The 17,372-nt window shown below is 42.9% G+C and overlaps 1 protein-coding gene across 1 annotated transcript; it reads right to left on the reverse strand.

Moving 5' to 3' along the window:
- Window positions 1-795: 795 nt before the first annotated feature.
- LOC143636255 (membrane protein PM19L-like) lies at window positions 796-17,124 on the reverse strand. Its single transcript, XM_077103902.1, has 5 exons — window positions 16,998-17,124; window positions 8,786-8,806; window positions 2,520-2,712; window positions 2,344-2,389; window positions 796-906 (listed from the first exon to the last, which is right to left on the reverse strand). Exons 1-5 carry the CDS (start codon window positions 17,122-17,124, stop codon window positions 796-798), a joined length of 498 nt encoding a protein of 165 aa, XP_076960017.1.
- Between the last annotated feature and the right edge of the window lie 248 nt (window positions 17,125-17,372).

The raw sequence follows: 17,372 nt of genomic DNA on the forward strand, positions 1-17,372 counted from the left end.
GGCGGGACACCATAGTTACAAAAGTCATACCTTTGAAAAAATTTTATATTTATTCGAAACACCCTGATTTCTTATTGTTATTGAGGGTGCTTTAATTTGGTAATTTTAAACAAACTTAACTAAAAAATTTAATGTTAGCTAGTAAAAATCACCATAGTTACAAAATTCATACATTTGGAATCTGGACTACTTTAGTAATAAGTTTATAACTATTAGAATCAAGTTGTAATTAGTTAAGTTTAAGGATCACACATGTAATATTTACAAATTACAGCGACCAAACATGTAGCTATCATTATCAATGTGAAATAACTCAAAATCAAACATAAACATTCAATAGCTCAGTCTTCACATGGAAATAATTTAAGAACGAGCACAAAAGAAAAGAAAGAAAGAAAACAATCTTCAACTTCGAAAATAATCAAATATGTAGCTTATTTTACCATGAAATTTACAACTTAGTACTTACACACCATAAGTCAAGTTTGTTGCTTGTTTACTGTCTAGAAATACTTTGTGTTTTCTAAGCCCGTTCAGATTAGTTTAAAATGCATCTTCAAGTCTCACATGCCTCTTAATACCTTAACCGATGCATTATACATAAATATATAATTGTAAATAAATAAAAGTTAAATCAAAATCAAGCATTAACAATCAATAGCTCAATCTTTACACGAAATTAATTAAAGAATAAGCATAAAAGAAAAGAAAAGAAAATCTTCAACTTAAAAAATAATCAAAATATAACAACATGTATTTAGTTTATTTTACCCTGAAATACTACAATTTAGTAACTTACACTAGCCCCCCACCATACCTCACAAGCTCTTCAATCTCAACGTGAATCGCCATCAAGCCAAGTAACTGCGTCCCGCTTAAGATCATCAATAGGCTCTCTAGGATGTTCTGTACACATGATTGTTACCGTGTTATAAAATTTGCAATTTAAAACATATATATTTATCTAAAGGGAATACTCCATAGAATAGTAACCAACTTTGAAAGTTGTTCCAATCAGGTCACTGATAAACTTTTGTTCCAATTAGGTATTGGACTTTCATTTTTGTTCCAATCCTAGATATTTTACCTGGATAGCAGGTAATCTAGTTTTTTTTTTAAAAAACCCAAAAAAAAATTCAAAAAAATTAATAAAAAAACCATAATTCAAAATATAAAACAAAAACAAAAAAAGTAAAAAAACTAAAACGTTTCGTCCGTTGTCCTCGTTCAACAAACAAAAAAAACGAATAAAAACAACCCGAAACCCGTTTTGACCTTTCCGACCTGGACCCATTCCAACCCGGACTCGTTCTGACCCATACCTGTTGACCCTAACCCGTTCCGACCCGAACCAAAACAACCCAATTTGGCCAAAACGTGCTGAAACAAGCTGTTACGTGCTGAAACAAACTAAAAAATTGCTTAAATGAGCCGTTAGGTGCTATAACAAACTGGAAAATCGCTTAAACGAGCCGTTAGGTGCTGAAACGAACTGAAAACTCGCTTAAACGAGTTGTTAGGTGCTAAAACGAACTGAAAACTCGCTTAAACGAGCTGTTAGGTGCTGAAACGAACTGAAAAATCGTTTAAATGACGTATTAGGTGCTGAAACGAAATAAGAAATCGCATAAACGAGCTGTTAGGTGCTGAAACGAACTGAAAAATCGCTTAAATGAGCTATTAAGTGCTGAAACGAAATGAAAAAATCGCTAAAACGAGCTTTTGCTGTTAAAACGAACTGTAACGTGTTGAAAACGCTGATTTGTTGGTAAAAAAAACTGACCCGAAACCCATTTTGACCCGTTCCGACCTTGACCCATTCTAACCTGAACCAGTTGACCCTAACCCGTTCCAACCCGAACCGAAACAACCCTTTTTTTAAGTGACCCATTTCGACCCTAACCCGTTCCGACCCATGACCCGTTTCGACCCAACCCATTTGCCAGCTCTAGTTTAACAATATAACTAAAAGGATTGTAATTATTGCAATTTTTCAAAAAAAAATGAACATTTTTGCATTTTTTTTTCAATTTTTTTGCAATTTTCCAACTTTTTTTGCAGATTTTCGGAATTTTAAAATTATATTTCGCATTTTTACTAATTTTCGTAACATTTAAAAGTTATTATGCAAAGTAAAAACATTGAAATTTTTTTTTTAAAAAAAAACCTAGATTACCTAGTATCCAGGTAAAATATCTAGGATTGAAACAAATATAAAAGTTTAATGACCTAATTGGAACAAAAGTTTTTATCAGTAACCTGATTAGAACAAGTTTCAAAGTTGGTTATGGAGTAATCTCTTATCTAAATTGGTTACTAAGTATGAAATAGAAATAGTAGTACCAAGTTGTCCCCGGTCCAACCAATATTTCTCTCTTTGGACGCAAATCTGAAGACACGTTTTATGAATTAATATTAATTTACATGTGTATGTTACATATACTTAACATACCTAACCAATGGTAATTAACAAAATAAATATAATGATATTGAGAAAGATAACAAGTATATATTTATACCCCATAGCAAGCAATGTGAGTGACCAAGTGATAAGAGAAGAAGCAGAAGCTGCGTATAGTTTGGAAGCATTAGGTTGGGCGACATTACTCCATCCGGTGACAGATGTTGTAAAACCGACAACTCCCGTTAAGAGAGAGAAGATAACCACATAACCAGTTGCCATGTTGCCGAACGGGTAGTATACCAACTCGGCTTAGAATTCTTTCTGACGTGCTTCCGCCCAAACTTTAACTTGATCTAGTGTTTGTCGGGGAAGCCTCGTCTGTTGTTTCTCCAACTGGGTATCAATGAATCCCAGGGGAGGATTGTTTACTGCACTTGCCCCGGCTTGGGTAACCGGGGTAGTGTTCGTAAAAATCGTGTATTCACCGGTGTCCCCCCCAGTAGCTGGGGTTGTAGTTACCGGAGTTTCTTGGTCACTCGGTGGCTTTGGCATCGGAGTAACCTTAACCATCTTTCCAGAAGTTTGAAAAAACTGAGAAAAAGAAGAATTAGTTCTAGCTTAATGCACGGATGGCGCCAATGAAGAAACACTAAGTGACCCCGGCAGATTAAGGATAATCTTAGGGTTAAGTAGATGTTTCCCACGAGGGTTAGGTCCGGCAAAGATGGTTATTCTTCTCAACCTGCAAAACAGACACCGTAAGCTCGTCACCGAGAAGGGGGGTTCCTCCTTGTGACCACCCTCCGGCGTGAGAATCAGACTAGGTTGCTCTGAATATAAGTGTATATAGAGAGAAATAGCCAGAGAGAAGATGATGATACCGTTCCAAGGTGTTGGAGTATTTATAGCCGAAGGTAGGTTTCCAAGCAGGTACGGCCAGCTGTATAATATTCCTTTTCCACCAACTATGGGCTATGTTCGTGCCACGATGGGAGTCGGTGGGTAGGCAGTGGCTGATAGTGACATTTTGTACTGGAGCGTACTCCTCCTCGTACTATTGTCGGTGAGCTATCACCCTGTGATTGGTTCATGGGTTGCTTTTGCCAGATCTTGTCTATTTGTCCATACCTTGGTAGGTATAGTACAAAAGATCTTCTAGAAGCGTACGGACTGGCTCTTTTGGGCGGGAATATTCCCGCCCTGCTCATTCCTTTTTCAGGTGACATTACTGAAGTATAAGAGTTAGTGCCTTATGCGTGTAGCCTTACTGTTAGTGCGGGTAGCCTTCCTTCTTGGCTTGTACCCACAGCTGCTGGGACAGGCAGGGTACTGTACCAAGGGAGGCTTTCCTGCGGGGACAGCTGGCTTACTGCGTGTAAGGTCTTCATCTCTGAGCATGGTGGGTCCTGTGGATCCAGTTGGTCTATGCGCAGACGTACCTCCTCAAGGTGAGTCTTGCGGGTCCAACTAGGCTTTGCGGGGACCTACCTCTTCAAGTCCCCCCCCCCCCCCAGTCCATTGTTCTTCTCATGAATTGTTAATAAGTGAGGTGAACTTTTGGACTTTAAGCAAGGGGTTTTAAAGAGGGGTTTTCGTTTTTAAGGTTTTCCGTGGGGATTCTTCCCGCAGTTTTCCTAATGTAACTTGCAGAAATTCCCGACTTTTCTGCCTGATCTTTGGGTATGATGCGGGTAGGTGTGTAACCTCCTCGCAAGTCGGGAGCGTTGAGTTTCACTTGTATAGATTCTCCGAGGTTTTGGTAGTTTTAGACATAGTGATCAGTTATGTTAGACAACCAATTCCACCTTGAAGCTTCAAACAATCTAGTTCTCAACGTTCCCGCCATGCGGGGATGTTATTTCTCTTTCCGCAAGCATGGCCCATAAGTTCCTTCTTGGCTTCAATTCCCTGCAAGTGCTAATTATGTGAAGGGTTTCGCCTTGACGCTGTACCCGCACTTGTCTTATGGTTTCTTGCTTTCCAAGGTAAGGGGGGTATATTCCCTCTTATTTTTGAATCTTTTTGGAATTCGGAGAGTTGGTGAAAGGATAAGGACAGTCCAAACGGTTGAAGGGACGTTGGCGTCTTCTAACGGTTTCAGGACGTGCAGGAAGTTATGACGTGACAGCATGTGGTCAATCAGGACGCTTTTTCAGGCGCATGGGCGCGAGTTTTATGGCACGCGCCCTTTTGACACCTGTTGCCAGCTTGCTTTATCCACACGTGTCGCCGTGTCATTGCTTCTGCGCCTTCCCTCTCATCCGCATTAAATTCATCGCATTCATTGCGATGAGTATATAAGGGGGAGAGGGTGTATTTCATCCATCATCTTCACTTCACTCTCCTTTTCCTTTTAAGCGATTTCCGGCGAATAGTCATATTTTCCGGCGAGCATTCTCCTGAAACCGCTTTCTTAACACTAAAAAATGTCTTCTTCTACTCATGACCCAGAGGTTAACGTCGAGGAGTCCGACGTTTACCTCGAGAACCCGACGTCTACGTCCGATAAGGACGATAAGAGTACTGCTGGCGAGTGTCAGTGTACTCTTTCTGTCGATGTATACCATTACATCGTCAAGAAGTTCCTGCTGGAGTCTTATGAGCCTGAGTTTCCGGAGGCCAACCAGACGGTGTACGATGCCCCTAAGGGCAAGATAGGGGTTTACGCTTCGTTCTTCCTATATGGGAATCTAAGATTCCCATTAACGAAGTTCGTATACCGTGTTTTGGAGAAACACGGTGTTCATCCGACAGAGGTGCACCCAATGGCAATTGCCAAAGTTCGCCATTTCGAATGGGTGTGCCGTATTTTGGGTATCGAGCCCCGAGTCGACCGCCTGATGACCTTCTATACTTGGAGGTGCATCCAGGGTTGGTATACCCTTGTCACTCGGATCAAGGGTTTGAAGATCTGCGCTACTGAGCGTAGTCTTCGTTCTTGGAAGCGGGAGTTTTTCTACATTTCCGCTCGTGTCGTTCCCATCGCGATGACGTTCAAGAATGGGAGGGCACTTCCTAACCTTCACGCCTCCAACTACCAGGAGACGGAATGGTTCACCAAGATCTCCCAGATTCAGACTCCGGTTTATCGCTTCGCGGAGTCTGTGATGGTGATGCTAGGGATGAGCCGCGTGTGGAAGGATGCCGGGTCTGGGACGCCGCAAATACCCATTGTTCTCGAATACGGTTTGAACTATCTTCCTTTTGGTACGCCCCGTCTTTTGTGTTGGTTTAGGGTTTTCCTTCTAACATTTTTATCATTTTTATTTCAAAAGGGAACAACTTACATTCGCTCTTGCACCCGCGGGAGACTGGTGGTCCCGCACGGTTGGGTACTCGTGATCTCGATGAGAACGAGTTGCCCATTTTGGAGCAGACTGCGGATAGATTCGTAGAGGTCTACCCGCCAGGCCACGAGATTTTAAGCGCCACTCGGCCTGGTAAGGTGTTCTTTAATCCTCGTCCTATTCATGCTCAAACTTCTGCTGGAATTCCTCTGATCTTGTCATCTTCTGATGAGGGATCCGCAGATGGGTCTTTTATCGTAAGGAAAAAGAAGTCGGCCGGCGTGAAGGGCAAAACGAAGGTTACTACCTTCGTTGACCTGGGGAATCAGTCTGATCCCGAGACTGAAAGTGAGGAGGCGGCGGGGAACCTTGGTGGTGGTGACGAGGCCATTGTCTCAGAGGTTGAGACAACGGCTGTTACTTCCGAGCCACCAAGCGCTGCGAAGGTGACTGGCATGAAGTGGCCAGTTTCATCGGGTCCATCTCCGCCTGTCAGGGCTTTCAAGATCAAGAAAACCAGTAAGTATACTTTTTGTGTACCTTTTCCGCATTTCCTTCCGCCTTTGTTTTTTATATCTTTTGTTTTTCTTCATGCAGAAGTGGACTTATCTGCTTTCGAGAGCGGTGCGGGAGGAAGCGGTTCAGGACCCACGATGATAGGTTTGGTCAACCTATCCGAGGCGATGACTCAGGCGGCTGCACCTGTTTCTGGTACTGGTTCAGTTGCTCATACTGTTGAAGCAACTGTTCCGGTTATGACGTCATCTGTCATGGCTGCTGTGCCGACGATGGCGTCCAGTTTCGTTGCTGCGTTGAGCAGTTCAACTTCTCCGCCGGCCGTCAGTGCCATCTTTACTACATCCTTCACCGGACCGGCGGTGACTTTTTCTGTGAGCTCATCCGCAGCGGCTACCACGGTTATGAGTTCATCTCAAATGAGTTCATCTCCGATGGTCTCTACCTCAGTGGCTTCTACAGTGTCATATTCGGCGTCAGCGACTACCTCGTCCTTGGCCGGTTCTTCAGGTATGTTTAGAGTTGGGACCTCTAGACTTACCTCTGTTGATGAGGGAGTCCAATCTCTGCTTCCTTCCCATCTCCTTGACCTGTTGGATGGATATCCTTTAGGTTCAGGTGATGGGTTTAGCGGCTATCGGCCTGTTATCGACCCTACAGGTGCGTGGGGTTACTTTGGCCTGTTATCCCTCGTCATTTTTTCTTAACTGTTTTGTTGTTGCAGTTTCAGATTCCAATGAGGTCTATGCCCTAAGGTGGAATATCCGCCGAGGCACGACTCTCAGGACGGCTGCAGACTGCGTCGACTGGGCGCGCCATGCTGCTCCAAGTGGTGCATTGGGGGAGGCCATGGTTAGTTACCAGGAAGACCGGTTGTCTACTGAGCTCCGAATCCTTCTCGCCCGGATACAGCCGCGTGTCGAGTTACTTTGTCGTGAAAACGACAAGTTAAAGACTGCGCGTAGCTTGGAGGGGGCTCAGGTGCGATTGCTGCGGGAGGAAAACAAGAAGCTTGCCGCCACCGCTGCTGAGAAGGAAAAGGCCTTCAAGGATCTTGAGGCCGAAATCCAAGCCAGGCATGAGGATCGTTCCAAGGCTACTCAAATTGTTAATGAACAACTTAGGTTGGCTAAGGAAACGGCGCGTAATGCCACTGAAAGGGCCACAAAAGCTGAAGCCGTTGCTGAGCCTCTACGCGCTGGAAATGAGGAACTGAAAGCCAAACTGGAGAAGCTTCAGCAGGCTCATGAGGCTTTGGCTTTGGAGGACGCCAAGAAGCTACAGGAGCTCTTGGATCAGAAGGGTGTGCTTGATCGCACTAAGCGTAAACTTAAAGGCGTTGAGGAGGCTGTTGCCAAAGAAGTGTTGCTTTCCAACCTTAATAAGAATGAGGCCGAACGCGCACGCGATCAAGCTCAAGCTACCCTTCAAGAGTCCTTGTCCAATAACGATTGGCTTTTACGAGAAGCGTTGCCGCAGGTATGCATAGCTCACTTATTCTTTGCTTTTTGCTTTTTTCTTTATACTTAGAAAAGTATTTTTTTTTGTAGGTTGTGCATCGGATTTTCGCGAACACATCCTATGATGATGCCATGAGTGCAGCCCTCAACGCTTCTCATGAGGATGGAGAGAAAGCTGGTTTCTTGCTTGGTCTAGGATTTGCAGAGAAAGGCATCCCGCCTTCCAAATTTCCTCTACATGATGTTGATACTGAAGCTGCCTACGACCAAGCTGTGAACCTGTATACTGCTTTTTCTCATCCGGTTGTGGAGAAGGTGAACGAAGTTGCTGCTGCTGATGACGGGCTAGCCGTTCTCAAATCTTTCCTTGAACAGCCGCAGCCAACTGATGGTGCGGGTTCAAGTGGGTTTGGAGGGAGTGGTCCCGAAGCCTGAATCTTGGGATTCCTCCCAGCCGTTAGGATAGATTTGTACTTTTTGTAGGCGGGTAGATACCTAGCCATTTTGTAATGCTTGAACAGCTTTTAATGTGAATATAAATGTTTTGTTAACGCCTTGCCTTGTAACATTATATGATTTGCTCATGCATATTTTAGTTTAACTTAGCAATTTTCTAAGTGTTTTGAATAAGTTAACCTTTCGACGCGTGTCAGATAATAGGTTAATGTTCCGTTTCCTCTATCATGATTGTGCGGGTAGGACCGTCACTTTCACTTAGTAGGATGACCAAACTTCATCTATATCTGACCTGCGTGAAGGTTTTCCTCATCTTCCCCTTAGAAATTTTTACTGTTTTTGTGTTTATGCGGGTTGTGCCGCTTTCCACACGCAACGAATTACTTCTTCCCTCACTTATTTATGCGGTGAATACCGGCATATCAGTGTGGTCGGTTCATAAGTATAAAGGTAAGGCTATCAACATCAATGTGATAAGGAGAATCATTTCCATTAGAAGTGGCTCTAGGCCTGTTCGTTACAAGTTTGGAATTGATCTACATGTAGCATCTGCGTAATTGAGCTCCATTCCATGTTCTTGGGATGGGGGTGCCATCGAGCCTTTCGAGCCGGTATGCGCCCTTTCCCAAAATTTCTTTAATAATGTAAGGCCCTTCCCAGACCGGGGCCAGCTTTCCTGGACGCTCCTGGTTCGAAGCCTCGTTGTTACGCAGTATGTAGTCTCCTATATTGAAGTTGCAGAGTTTCACCCGCGTGTTGTAGTACTTTTGCATTTGTCGCTTGTAGTTCTCTTTACGCGCTGCGGCTAAGTCTCTGCGCTCCTCGGTTAGCATAAGGTCTAACCGTCTTTCCGCATCATTGTCTTCTGGTTGAGTTATGACTCTTGGTGAGGGTAGACCAATCTCGATTGGAACCATGGCTTCAGTGCCATAGGTGAGGCTGAACGGGATTTCGCCCGTGCTTGCTTTTTTTAGCGTTCTGTTTGCCCAAAGGACATGTGGAACTTCGTCCACCCAGCCGGATCTATGCTCCAAGACTCTTTTCTTTATGCCGTTGACGATGCTTTTGTTTGCTCTTTCCACCACACCATTACCCTGCGGGTGTGCCACTGAGGTAAAGGTGTGGGTGATTTGAAGCTCTTTTAGCCACTTTGGTAGCTTCTGGTCAGCAAAGTTGGTGCCGTTATCGCTCACCAAATTCTATGGAAGTCCAAAACGACAAATAATAAATTCCCAAATAAATTTTTTGATATGTTTTGCGGTTGTTTGGGCTAGGGGTTTTGCTTCTATCCACTTGGTGAAGTAGTCGATGGCTACCACTAGAAACTGAACGTTCCCTGCTGCTGTGGGAAATGGGCATGTCACATCGATGGCCCACTTCTAGAATGGCCATGAAGAAGTGACTGGAACAAGTTCGTTCTTCGGGCGATGCGTGTTGGGTGCGTAGAGCTGGCAGGATCTACATTTTCTGATGTAGGCCAGCGCATCCGTATGCATCCCGGGCCAAAAGTATCCCGCGTTGTTTAGCTTGGCTACAACTGCGCGTGGACCTGCGTGTACTCCATAGATGCCTTCGTGTACTTCCTTTAGGAGGTAGTCGGCATCTTGGTCGTCAACGCATCTGAGGAGTGGGCCAAGAAAATTACGCCTGTAAAGTATGTCATCAACAAGTTGATAGTTCAGTGATTTACAGCGTATCTTTCTTGCCTGTGTCTTTGACTCTGGTAGTACACCCGTCGCAAGGTAATTTATGATTGGCGTCATCCATGTTTCCGTGCCGGTTTGGATGACACAAATTTCCTTGTGCGGGACTGATGATGCACTAAGAAGTTCAACGCGGATGTCCTTTCCCAAGTGGGTGAAGGCCAACGATACAAGCTTGCTTAACGCATCCGCAGATTTGTTTTCGCTTCGCTTGATGTGCACAACTTTGCAATCGTTGAAATCGCGCATAAGGGTTTTTGCTTGTGCGAGGTACAGGGCCATTGTGTCGTTCACGGCCGTGTACGTCCCGTTTATCTGGTTGGCTACTAGCACGGAATCCACGTGGGCTTCCAAGTTTTTCACTCCCATCTTACGCGCAATTCTTAATCCGGCCAAGAATGCTTCGTACTCCGCTTCGTTATTCGTGCTTGGGAAATCCAGCCGAATAGCGTAAGTGTATTCTTGGCCTGCTGGGTTAGTTAGTTTCAACCCTGCGCCTGAACCCTCGTTGTTGGCTGCTCCATCAGTGTAGAGTAGCCAGACATCGTTAATGTCTTGTGCTGGGGAGGGTTGAGCCTCTTCCTGGCACTCTTTTTCCCGCGAAGCGGGGACTTCTACAATAAAGTCGGCCAAGACCTGGCCTTTTATGGCTGGTCTTGGCTTGTACTTTATCGCGTATTCTCTCAACTCAATTGCCCATTTGGCTAGGCGCCCTGACAACTCGGGTTTGCCTAGAACGTTTGCAAGTTTGAAGTTGGTGAGAATGGTGATTGGGTGGCCTTGGAAATATCGTCTTAGCCTGCGTGAAGCTTGTACAAGCGCTAAGACTAATTTTTCCAGGGTGGAGTACCGGGTTTCCACGTCTATTAAGACGCGGATTACATAGTAGATGGGCATCTGAATGCCTTTTCGTTCTACTAGTAAGACTGCCCCGGTTGCTCTGTCTGTGGCGGAGAGGTAGAGAATTAATTCCTCCCCCACTTCTGGTGCTGTGAGCGTTGGGAGTTCGATCAAGCGTGACTGAATCTCTTGAAAAGCTGCTTCCGCTTCTGGTGTCCAGCGGAAGTGCGTTTTGTTCAAGCAATTTCTCAATGTTGACACGAATGGGAACGACCTATCCGCATGGTTTGCCAAGAAGCGGTTAAGTGCGACTAGTCGTCCATTCAGTGTCTGAGCCTGTTTGATGGTAGTAGGTGATTCCATTTTCATAATGGCTTCAACCTTTTCAGGGTTCGCTCTGAAGTCATCTTTGGTAACGATGACTCCTAAGAACTTCCCTTCTTCCATCCCAAAGGAACACTTACTCGGGTTGAGCTTCATGTTTATCTTTCTGAGCGTGTTGAAAGTTTCTTCGATGTCTTTCAACATCGCTTCTGGGTCGAGGCTTTTGATGACCAAGTCATCCATGTAAACTTCCAAGTTCCTCCCAATTTGGGCATGAAACTCTTTTTCCATCAGGCGTTGGTATGTGGACCCGGCATTCTTAAGTCCGAATGGCATCATTTGGTAACAAAATGTGCCATCGGGCGTCCGAAATGCGGTTTTATCATGATCGTCAACAGCCATGTGGATTTGATGGTACCCTTTATACGCATCAAGGAAGCATTTAAGGCGAAACGGTGCTAATGAATCTACCTTAAGGTCAATTTCAGGTAACGGGTAACAATCCTTGGGGCATGCTTTGTTTAGGTCTTTAAAATCTATGCACATGCGCCATTGTTTGTTGGATTTTGGTACCATGACGAGATTTGCAACCCATGTTTGATATTTACTAATGCGTACGATGCCTGCGTCAAGGAGTTCCTTGACTTGGGTTCTACACGCGTTAGCCTGTTCAGCACCCATTACGCGACGCTTTTGTATGACCGGCGCAAATGCCGGGTCACACTTGAGCTTATGCTCAGCCTTACTTCGAGGTACACCAGTCATGTCAGCTGGTGTCCATGTGAAGATGGCATTTTTTTGGAACAAGCGTTTGAGTAAGGTGCGTGTGGGGTTAGTGATCGTTGGGCCAATGGTAACAGCCTGGTTAGGGTATTTGCCATTGAAGGCCCATTCTTCTGGTTCAGAGGTGGTTGGTTTAGCCATTTTTGGTTTGGGTTTAGATGAGACAGATGCGATGCATACCTGGGGAATGCCCGTGATCATAGCAACGCCCTCGGCTGTTGGCCATCCCATCATCCCATGGACCGAAGACACCACGGCATTAAATCTTGCCATCCCATCTCTCCCGAAGAGAATGTCGTATGTGTGGTGTGGCTTCCTCATTACAACGAAGTCCACGTCTTCTGTGCGGGAGTACTTCCCGTCCATGAGAGTGACGGGGAAGGATAGGATACCCAAGGGGGTGTTTGTGCTGCCATCGAACCCTTCCATCGAGGCGTAAACTGTTTCTAGGCGTTCTTTGTCTTCGTCGTCTAGCTTGTCGAAGAACTGCCTATACATGACCGTTGACGAAGCGCCATTATCAGCAAGAGTGAGGGAGGTGATGTAGTGCCCCAGCTGGCTTTTGATGACTATGGGGCCTTCTTTGTTGGGCCCTCCTGGCACACGCGGGAAGCGCACTTCAGATTTCTTCCACGCACTTGGCTCTGTTGTTCGTCGTTTTCTTCCTCTGACGTTGCCATGAACCATGTGAATGCTGATGTCGACGGGTTTTCGTCCATTACCCTTGTACCGATTGTCATTCCTCCCTCCGTTCTTGATTGACGCCACGAGGTGTGTGAGTTTCCCATCTTTGACGAATGTTTCGACGATATCCTTCAAAGATGTGCACTCCTCCGTGGTGTGGCCTTTTGTCCTGTGGAAGTCACAGGATTTGCTCTTATCAGCGTTATGACGCTGTCGGATTATTGGAGCCTTTGGCCGTGGGAGCATTTCGGTGGCAAATATCTCGGTGACGCTTTTGGTGAGTGGCGTCCATCTGGGATTCCGGTTCGACGAGTGAATGTTGTCCCTTCCGCCTAAGAGAGGGCGAGAGCTGGATGAGGTGTCAAAATTTATCCTTGACTGCCAAATACCAAGCTTCCTCTTTTTATTTTGTCGGGCGGTACGGACGTTATATTCTCTTGTTCTCTGCGTGTAGAGGTTTGTGCTCTGGAGAAGATTTCTACCCAGTTGCTTCTCCGTTTCGGCAAAGCGTTTAGCTGCCGTCATGATGGCATCCCACGTGGATGGCATGCCATCTTTACCTGTCAACGTGCGGATGAGCTCTGGGTACTCAGCGCCCTGGATGAAAGCGGCTCGAACAAGATCTTCGCTTATAGTGCCCAGACTTAGCTTCTTTGAGTTGAAGCGAGTGATGAAGTCTAGCAAAGATTCGTCTTCCTCTCGGATGCAGTTGAGGATCGTCCATTGCTCTTCAGTATATTTTCTTTGTTGACTGAAGTGCTGGCTGAACTTGTGCTGGAAGTCTGCCCAATCATAGATGTGGTGGACCGGTAGACGATCAAACCACGCTCTGGCTGCCCCCACGAGCGTCATCTGGAACATGTAACACCATGTGGGTTCCGTCCAATTACTGACGGTTGGCGCTATAAATCTGTTCAAGTGATCGTCCGAGTCAGATATGCCATCGTAAGTGCCTATGTTGGACATCTGTTTGGCACTCTTCGGAGCGATTGCTTCCGCAATGTCCCTTGCAAATTAGGACGTTCCCGCATTCGCAACAGTTGGTCTGAAAGTTTTGGAAGTCACGTGGGTTTCCCCCCGTGTTCTTTGGTTTGAAGGTTCCTCGAAATTTCTTCTCGAGTCGAAGTCTGCTTCTTTACGCTTCCCTTTCGCCTTATGACGAGGGTTTGCGTCACTGTCAGATTCTTCCCAATCTTCATCATCCAAATACTCGCAATCATTGCTCATGTTGAGCTGTTGTCGAGTGCTTCCGAATTCGCCATTGGCCTGTTGGAGTGAACATAAACGTTCGTCCAACTCGGCTTGGAATTCTTTCTGACGTGCTTCCGCCCAAGCTTTAACTTGATCTAGTGTTTGTCGGGGAAGCCTCGTCTGTTGTTTCTCCAACTGGGTATCAATGAATCCCAGGGGAGGATTGTTTACTGCACTTTCCCCGGCTTGGGTAACCGGGGTAGTGTTCGTAAAAATCGTGTATTCACCGGTGTTCCCCCCAGTAGCTAGGGTTGTAGTTACCGGAGTTTCTTGGTTACTCGGTGGCTTTGGCATCGGAGTAACCTTAACCATCTTTCCAGAAGTTTGAAAAAACTGAGAAAAAGAAGAATTAGTTCTAGCTTAATGCACGGATGGCGCCAATGAAGAAACACTAAGTGACCCCGGCAGATTAAGGATAATCTTAGGGTTAAGTAGATGTTTCCCACGAGGGTTAGGTCCGGCAAAGATGGTTATTCTTCTCAACCTGCAAAACAGACACCGTAAGCTCGTCACCGAGAAGGGGGGGTTCCTCCTTGTGACCACCCTCCGGCGTGAGAATCAGACTAGGTTGCTCTGAATATAAGTGTATATAGAGAGAAATAGCCAGAGAGAAGATGATGATACCGTTCCAAGGTGTTGGAGTATTTATAGCCGAATGTAGGTTTCCAAGCAGGTACGGCAAGCTGTATAATATTTCTTTTCCACCAACTATGGGCTATGTTCGTGCCACGATGGGAGTTGGTGGGTAGGCAGCGGCTGATAGTGACATTTTGTACTGGAGCGTACTCCTCCTCGTACTATTGTCGGTGAGCTGTCACCCTGTGATTGGTTCATGGGTTGCTTTTGCCAGATCTTGTCTATTTGTCCATACCTTGGTAGGTATAGTACAAAAGATCTTCTAGAAGCGTACGGACTGGCTCTTTTGGGCGGGAATATTCCCGCCCTGCTCATTCCTTCTTCAGGTGACATTACTGAAGTATAAGAGCTAGTGCCTTATGCGTGTAGCCTTACTGTTAGTGCGGGTAGCCTTTCTTCTTGGCTTGTACCCACAGCTGCGGGGACAGGCAGGGTACTGTACCAAGGGAGGCTTTCCTGCGGGGACAGCTGGCTTACTGCGTGTAAGGTCTTCATCTCTGAGCATGGTGGGTCCTGCGGATCCAGTTGGTCTATGCGCAGACGTACCTCCTCAAGGTGAGTCTTGCGGGTCCAACTGGGCTTTGCGGGGACCTACCTCTTCATATGGCTATTCAAAACTTAAAAATGTAAACAAAAACTTAGGAAAATGGTTTACATGTCTTTGTTTTTATACTTAACATATCCACTATCAAATTTTACATGATTTAAACCATTTTGTTTCTTTTTTGTTATCTTTTATTATTATTATTGTTATTATTAGTAAAACATATTTTTTTAACTTCTTTTTTTCTTTTAATTTTTTATATATTTAAAAATGATTTTTTTTTTAATTTTTTTAAAATAACACAAAACATTATGTTGTTATTTGTTTATTATAACAAACTACCTTTATAGAAGTTTATCCAGATTGGCTTATTTTTCTATGATATTATGTTTTTTCCCTTTGATTTTTCAATCACCATGTTTTTAGCTATTACCCACAACCAAAGATTTATCAAACTGCATAAAATTCTTGTTAAAACTACCATGTTAATTTAATTGGACTTGAATTTGTATTGACTTTTAAGATGAAACATGGTGGTGGACATGCGTATAATATGATCGAAAAAGGTATGTTAAAATCAATTCAAGATTCGTATGACCTTAGTTTCATTTTATTTTTTTGTTACCGCCTTATTTTATTATACTTTAAATTGGATGCTACAACAAGTTCTTATGTTGTTGTTGACTAAGTAGAAAATCATGTTACTATTGATGACTATGTAATATGATATATGTTTTGGTTGTCGAACTTAAAGCAACGCAGAAAGTGCTACAAATTTAGCACATTCAAGAGATTAAAGTGAATTATAAGAATTACACAACGAAAATACACTTCCAACATTGCCTTCAGTTTTGTTGTTACATTTACTGTTTAAGGTTAAAATCTATGTAAATATTAATTTGTATTTTTTTTTCATTATAAAAAAATTCTGATACTAAATGAGTTTTTCAAATTCAGATTTCCCATAATATGTAAAAAAAAACAAACATAATTATCGCAATCATTTTCTCTAATTTTGAATTCCGATTCCCTTTAACTCATATTTTTTTTCTTTAATACCAACGGACACCTATCTTATATGTAGCCCTACATTGTTTATTTTATCACATTTTCTTATCATATTTCTCTAACCCAACCATTTATAATTGTTCATTATTTCTCTTTTTATTTTAAAACATAATTTATTTTTATATATTTTCTTTTACAACCAAACCTTAACCTTGTAAATTAGTTTCTAAATCCATAACAACGTTTTGTTATATATCATTTTTAAGCACACGGTATTTAAATAATAATATGGATATGCATGTTTTATTTTTAAAATAAATAAAACATCAGGTTTGGTTTGCAACTTAAAACTAATTGTGCATAAATATATTAAAAACTTATTAGAAAAGTCATAAATAAAAATTATTGTACGAAATAACTGAATTTTACGTATTACAAATAATTTTTTTATAATATTTTTCACCCGTGTGGAACACGAACTCTAACCTATGTTATGTAATAAGTTCACAAATTTTGTGAATAAATTACCTAATGTTACGTGATAATTAATATTTTAATATAGAAACGGTGTTAATATTTAAAAAGGTAGGTTTAATCAAGGGAAAAAGTCACAAATATGATCATTTGTATTTTTAAGACATGATGAGTTTTTGTATAAAAAGAGTTGAAAACATTAAATAGCAAAACGGTTAAAATATTTAATTTAATAGAAAAAAGTTACACTATCAATCCAAAGTTATGTGAATATTTTATTCAATCTTTGTTTTGTGTTACTTTTGTAGATTACAAGATTTGAAGGGGGGATATGAAAGTTTTTGTATGTGTTTTTTTATCAAGAAAAAAAAGGGGGTGGGGGGGGGGGGGGGAGGGGGGATGCAAAGTTATGTGAATATATTATTCAATCTTTGTTTTATCAAAAAAAGTTTTTGTATGTGTTTAGCATGATCCTTTTTAAATTACAAAACACAAGATGATCAAGTAAATGAGACTTTGATATGCTTACTTGGTACATGACACAAAAAATACAGTTAAAATAAACCTTACATGTTCTCTCTAAAAACATATACTTAAATATGAAATGTGAAAATGTATAGATTGTACCTTGTTTACGGGAGTCTCTGATGCCAAGATCAACCTCCAACGAAGCAATTACAATTACAAGCAAGTAAAGAGCAAGGTTTATGAAGAAAAAGAAGAATGTTGCGGGTTTAGCACCACTCAAACCCATGGCATGATTTAAATACTTTGTAATATGTTTTTTTATCATCTTCTTGTTATTGGAGGTTATGATATATATACAAGGGTGATTATGGATTACTATTAATTGTTAATTTATTGATGATGTTTTGCTTTGGGTTTGAACCTTGTGATGGCTTTTGCACAAAGAAATGCTTTAATTTCCTCTCGAGGATAAGCATCCCTTTGGTCTCTTTGTATTTAATAAATCTGTAATAGGTAACTGCAATTTATTAAGAT

The sequence above is a fragment of the Bidens hawaiensis genome, unplaced genomic scaffold (genome assembly GCF_021521415.1).
Source record: "Bidens hawaiensis isolate Kalapana, Puna unplaced genomic scaffold, B.hawaiensis_p1.1 tig00007840_1, whole genome shotgun sequence".
Classification (NCBI taxonomy): domain Eukaryota; kingdom Viridiplantae; phylum Streptophyta; class Magnoliopsida; order Asterales; family Asteraceae; genus Bidens; species Bidens hawaiensis.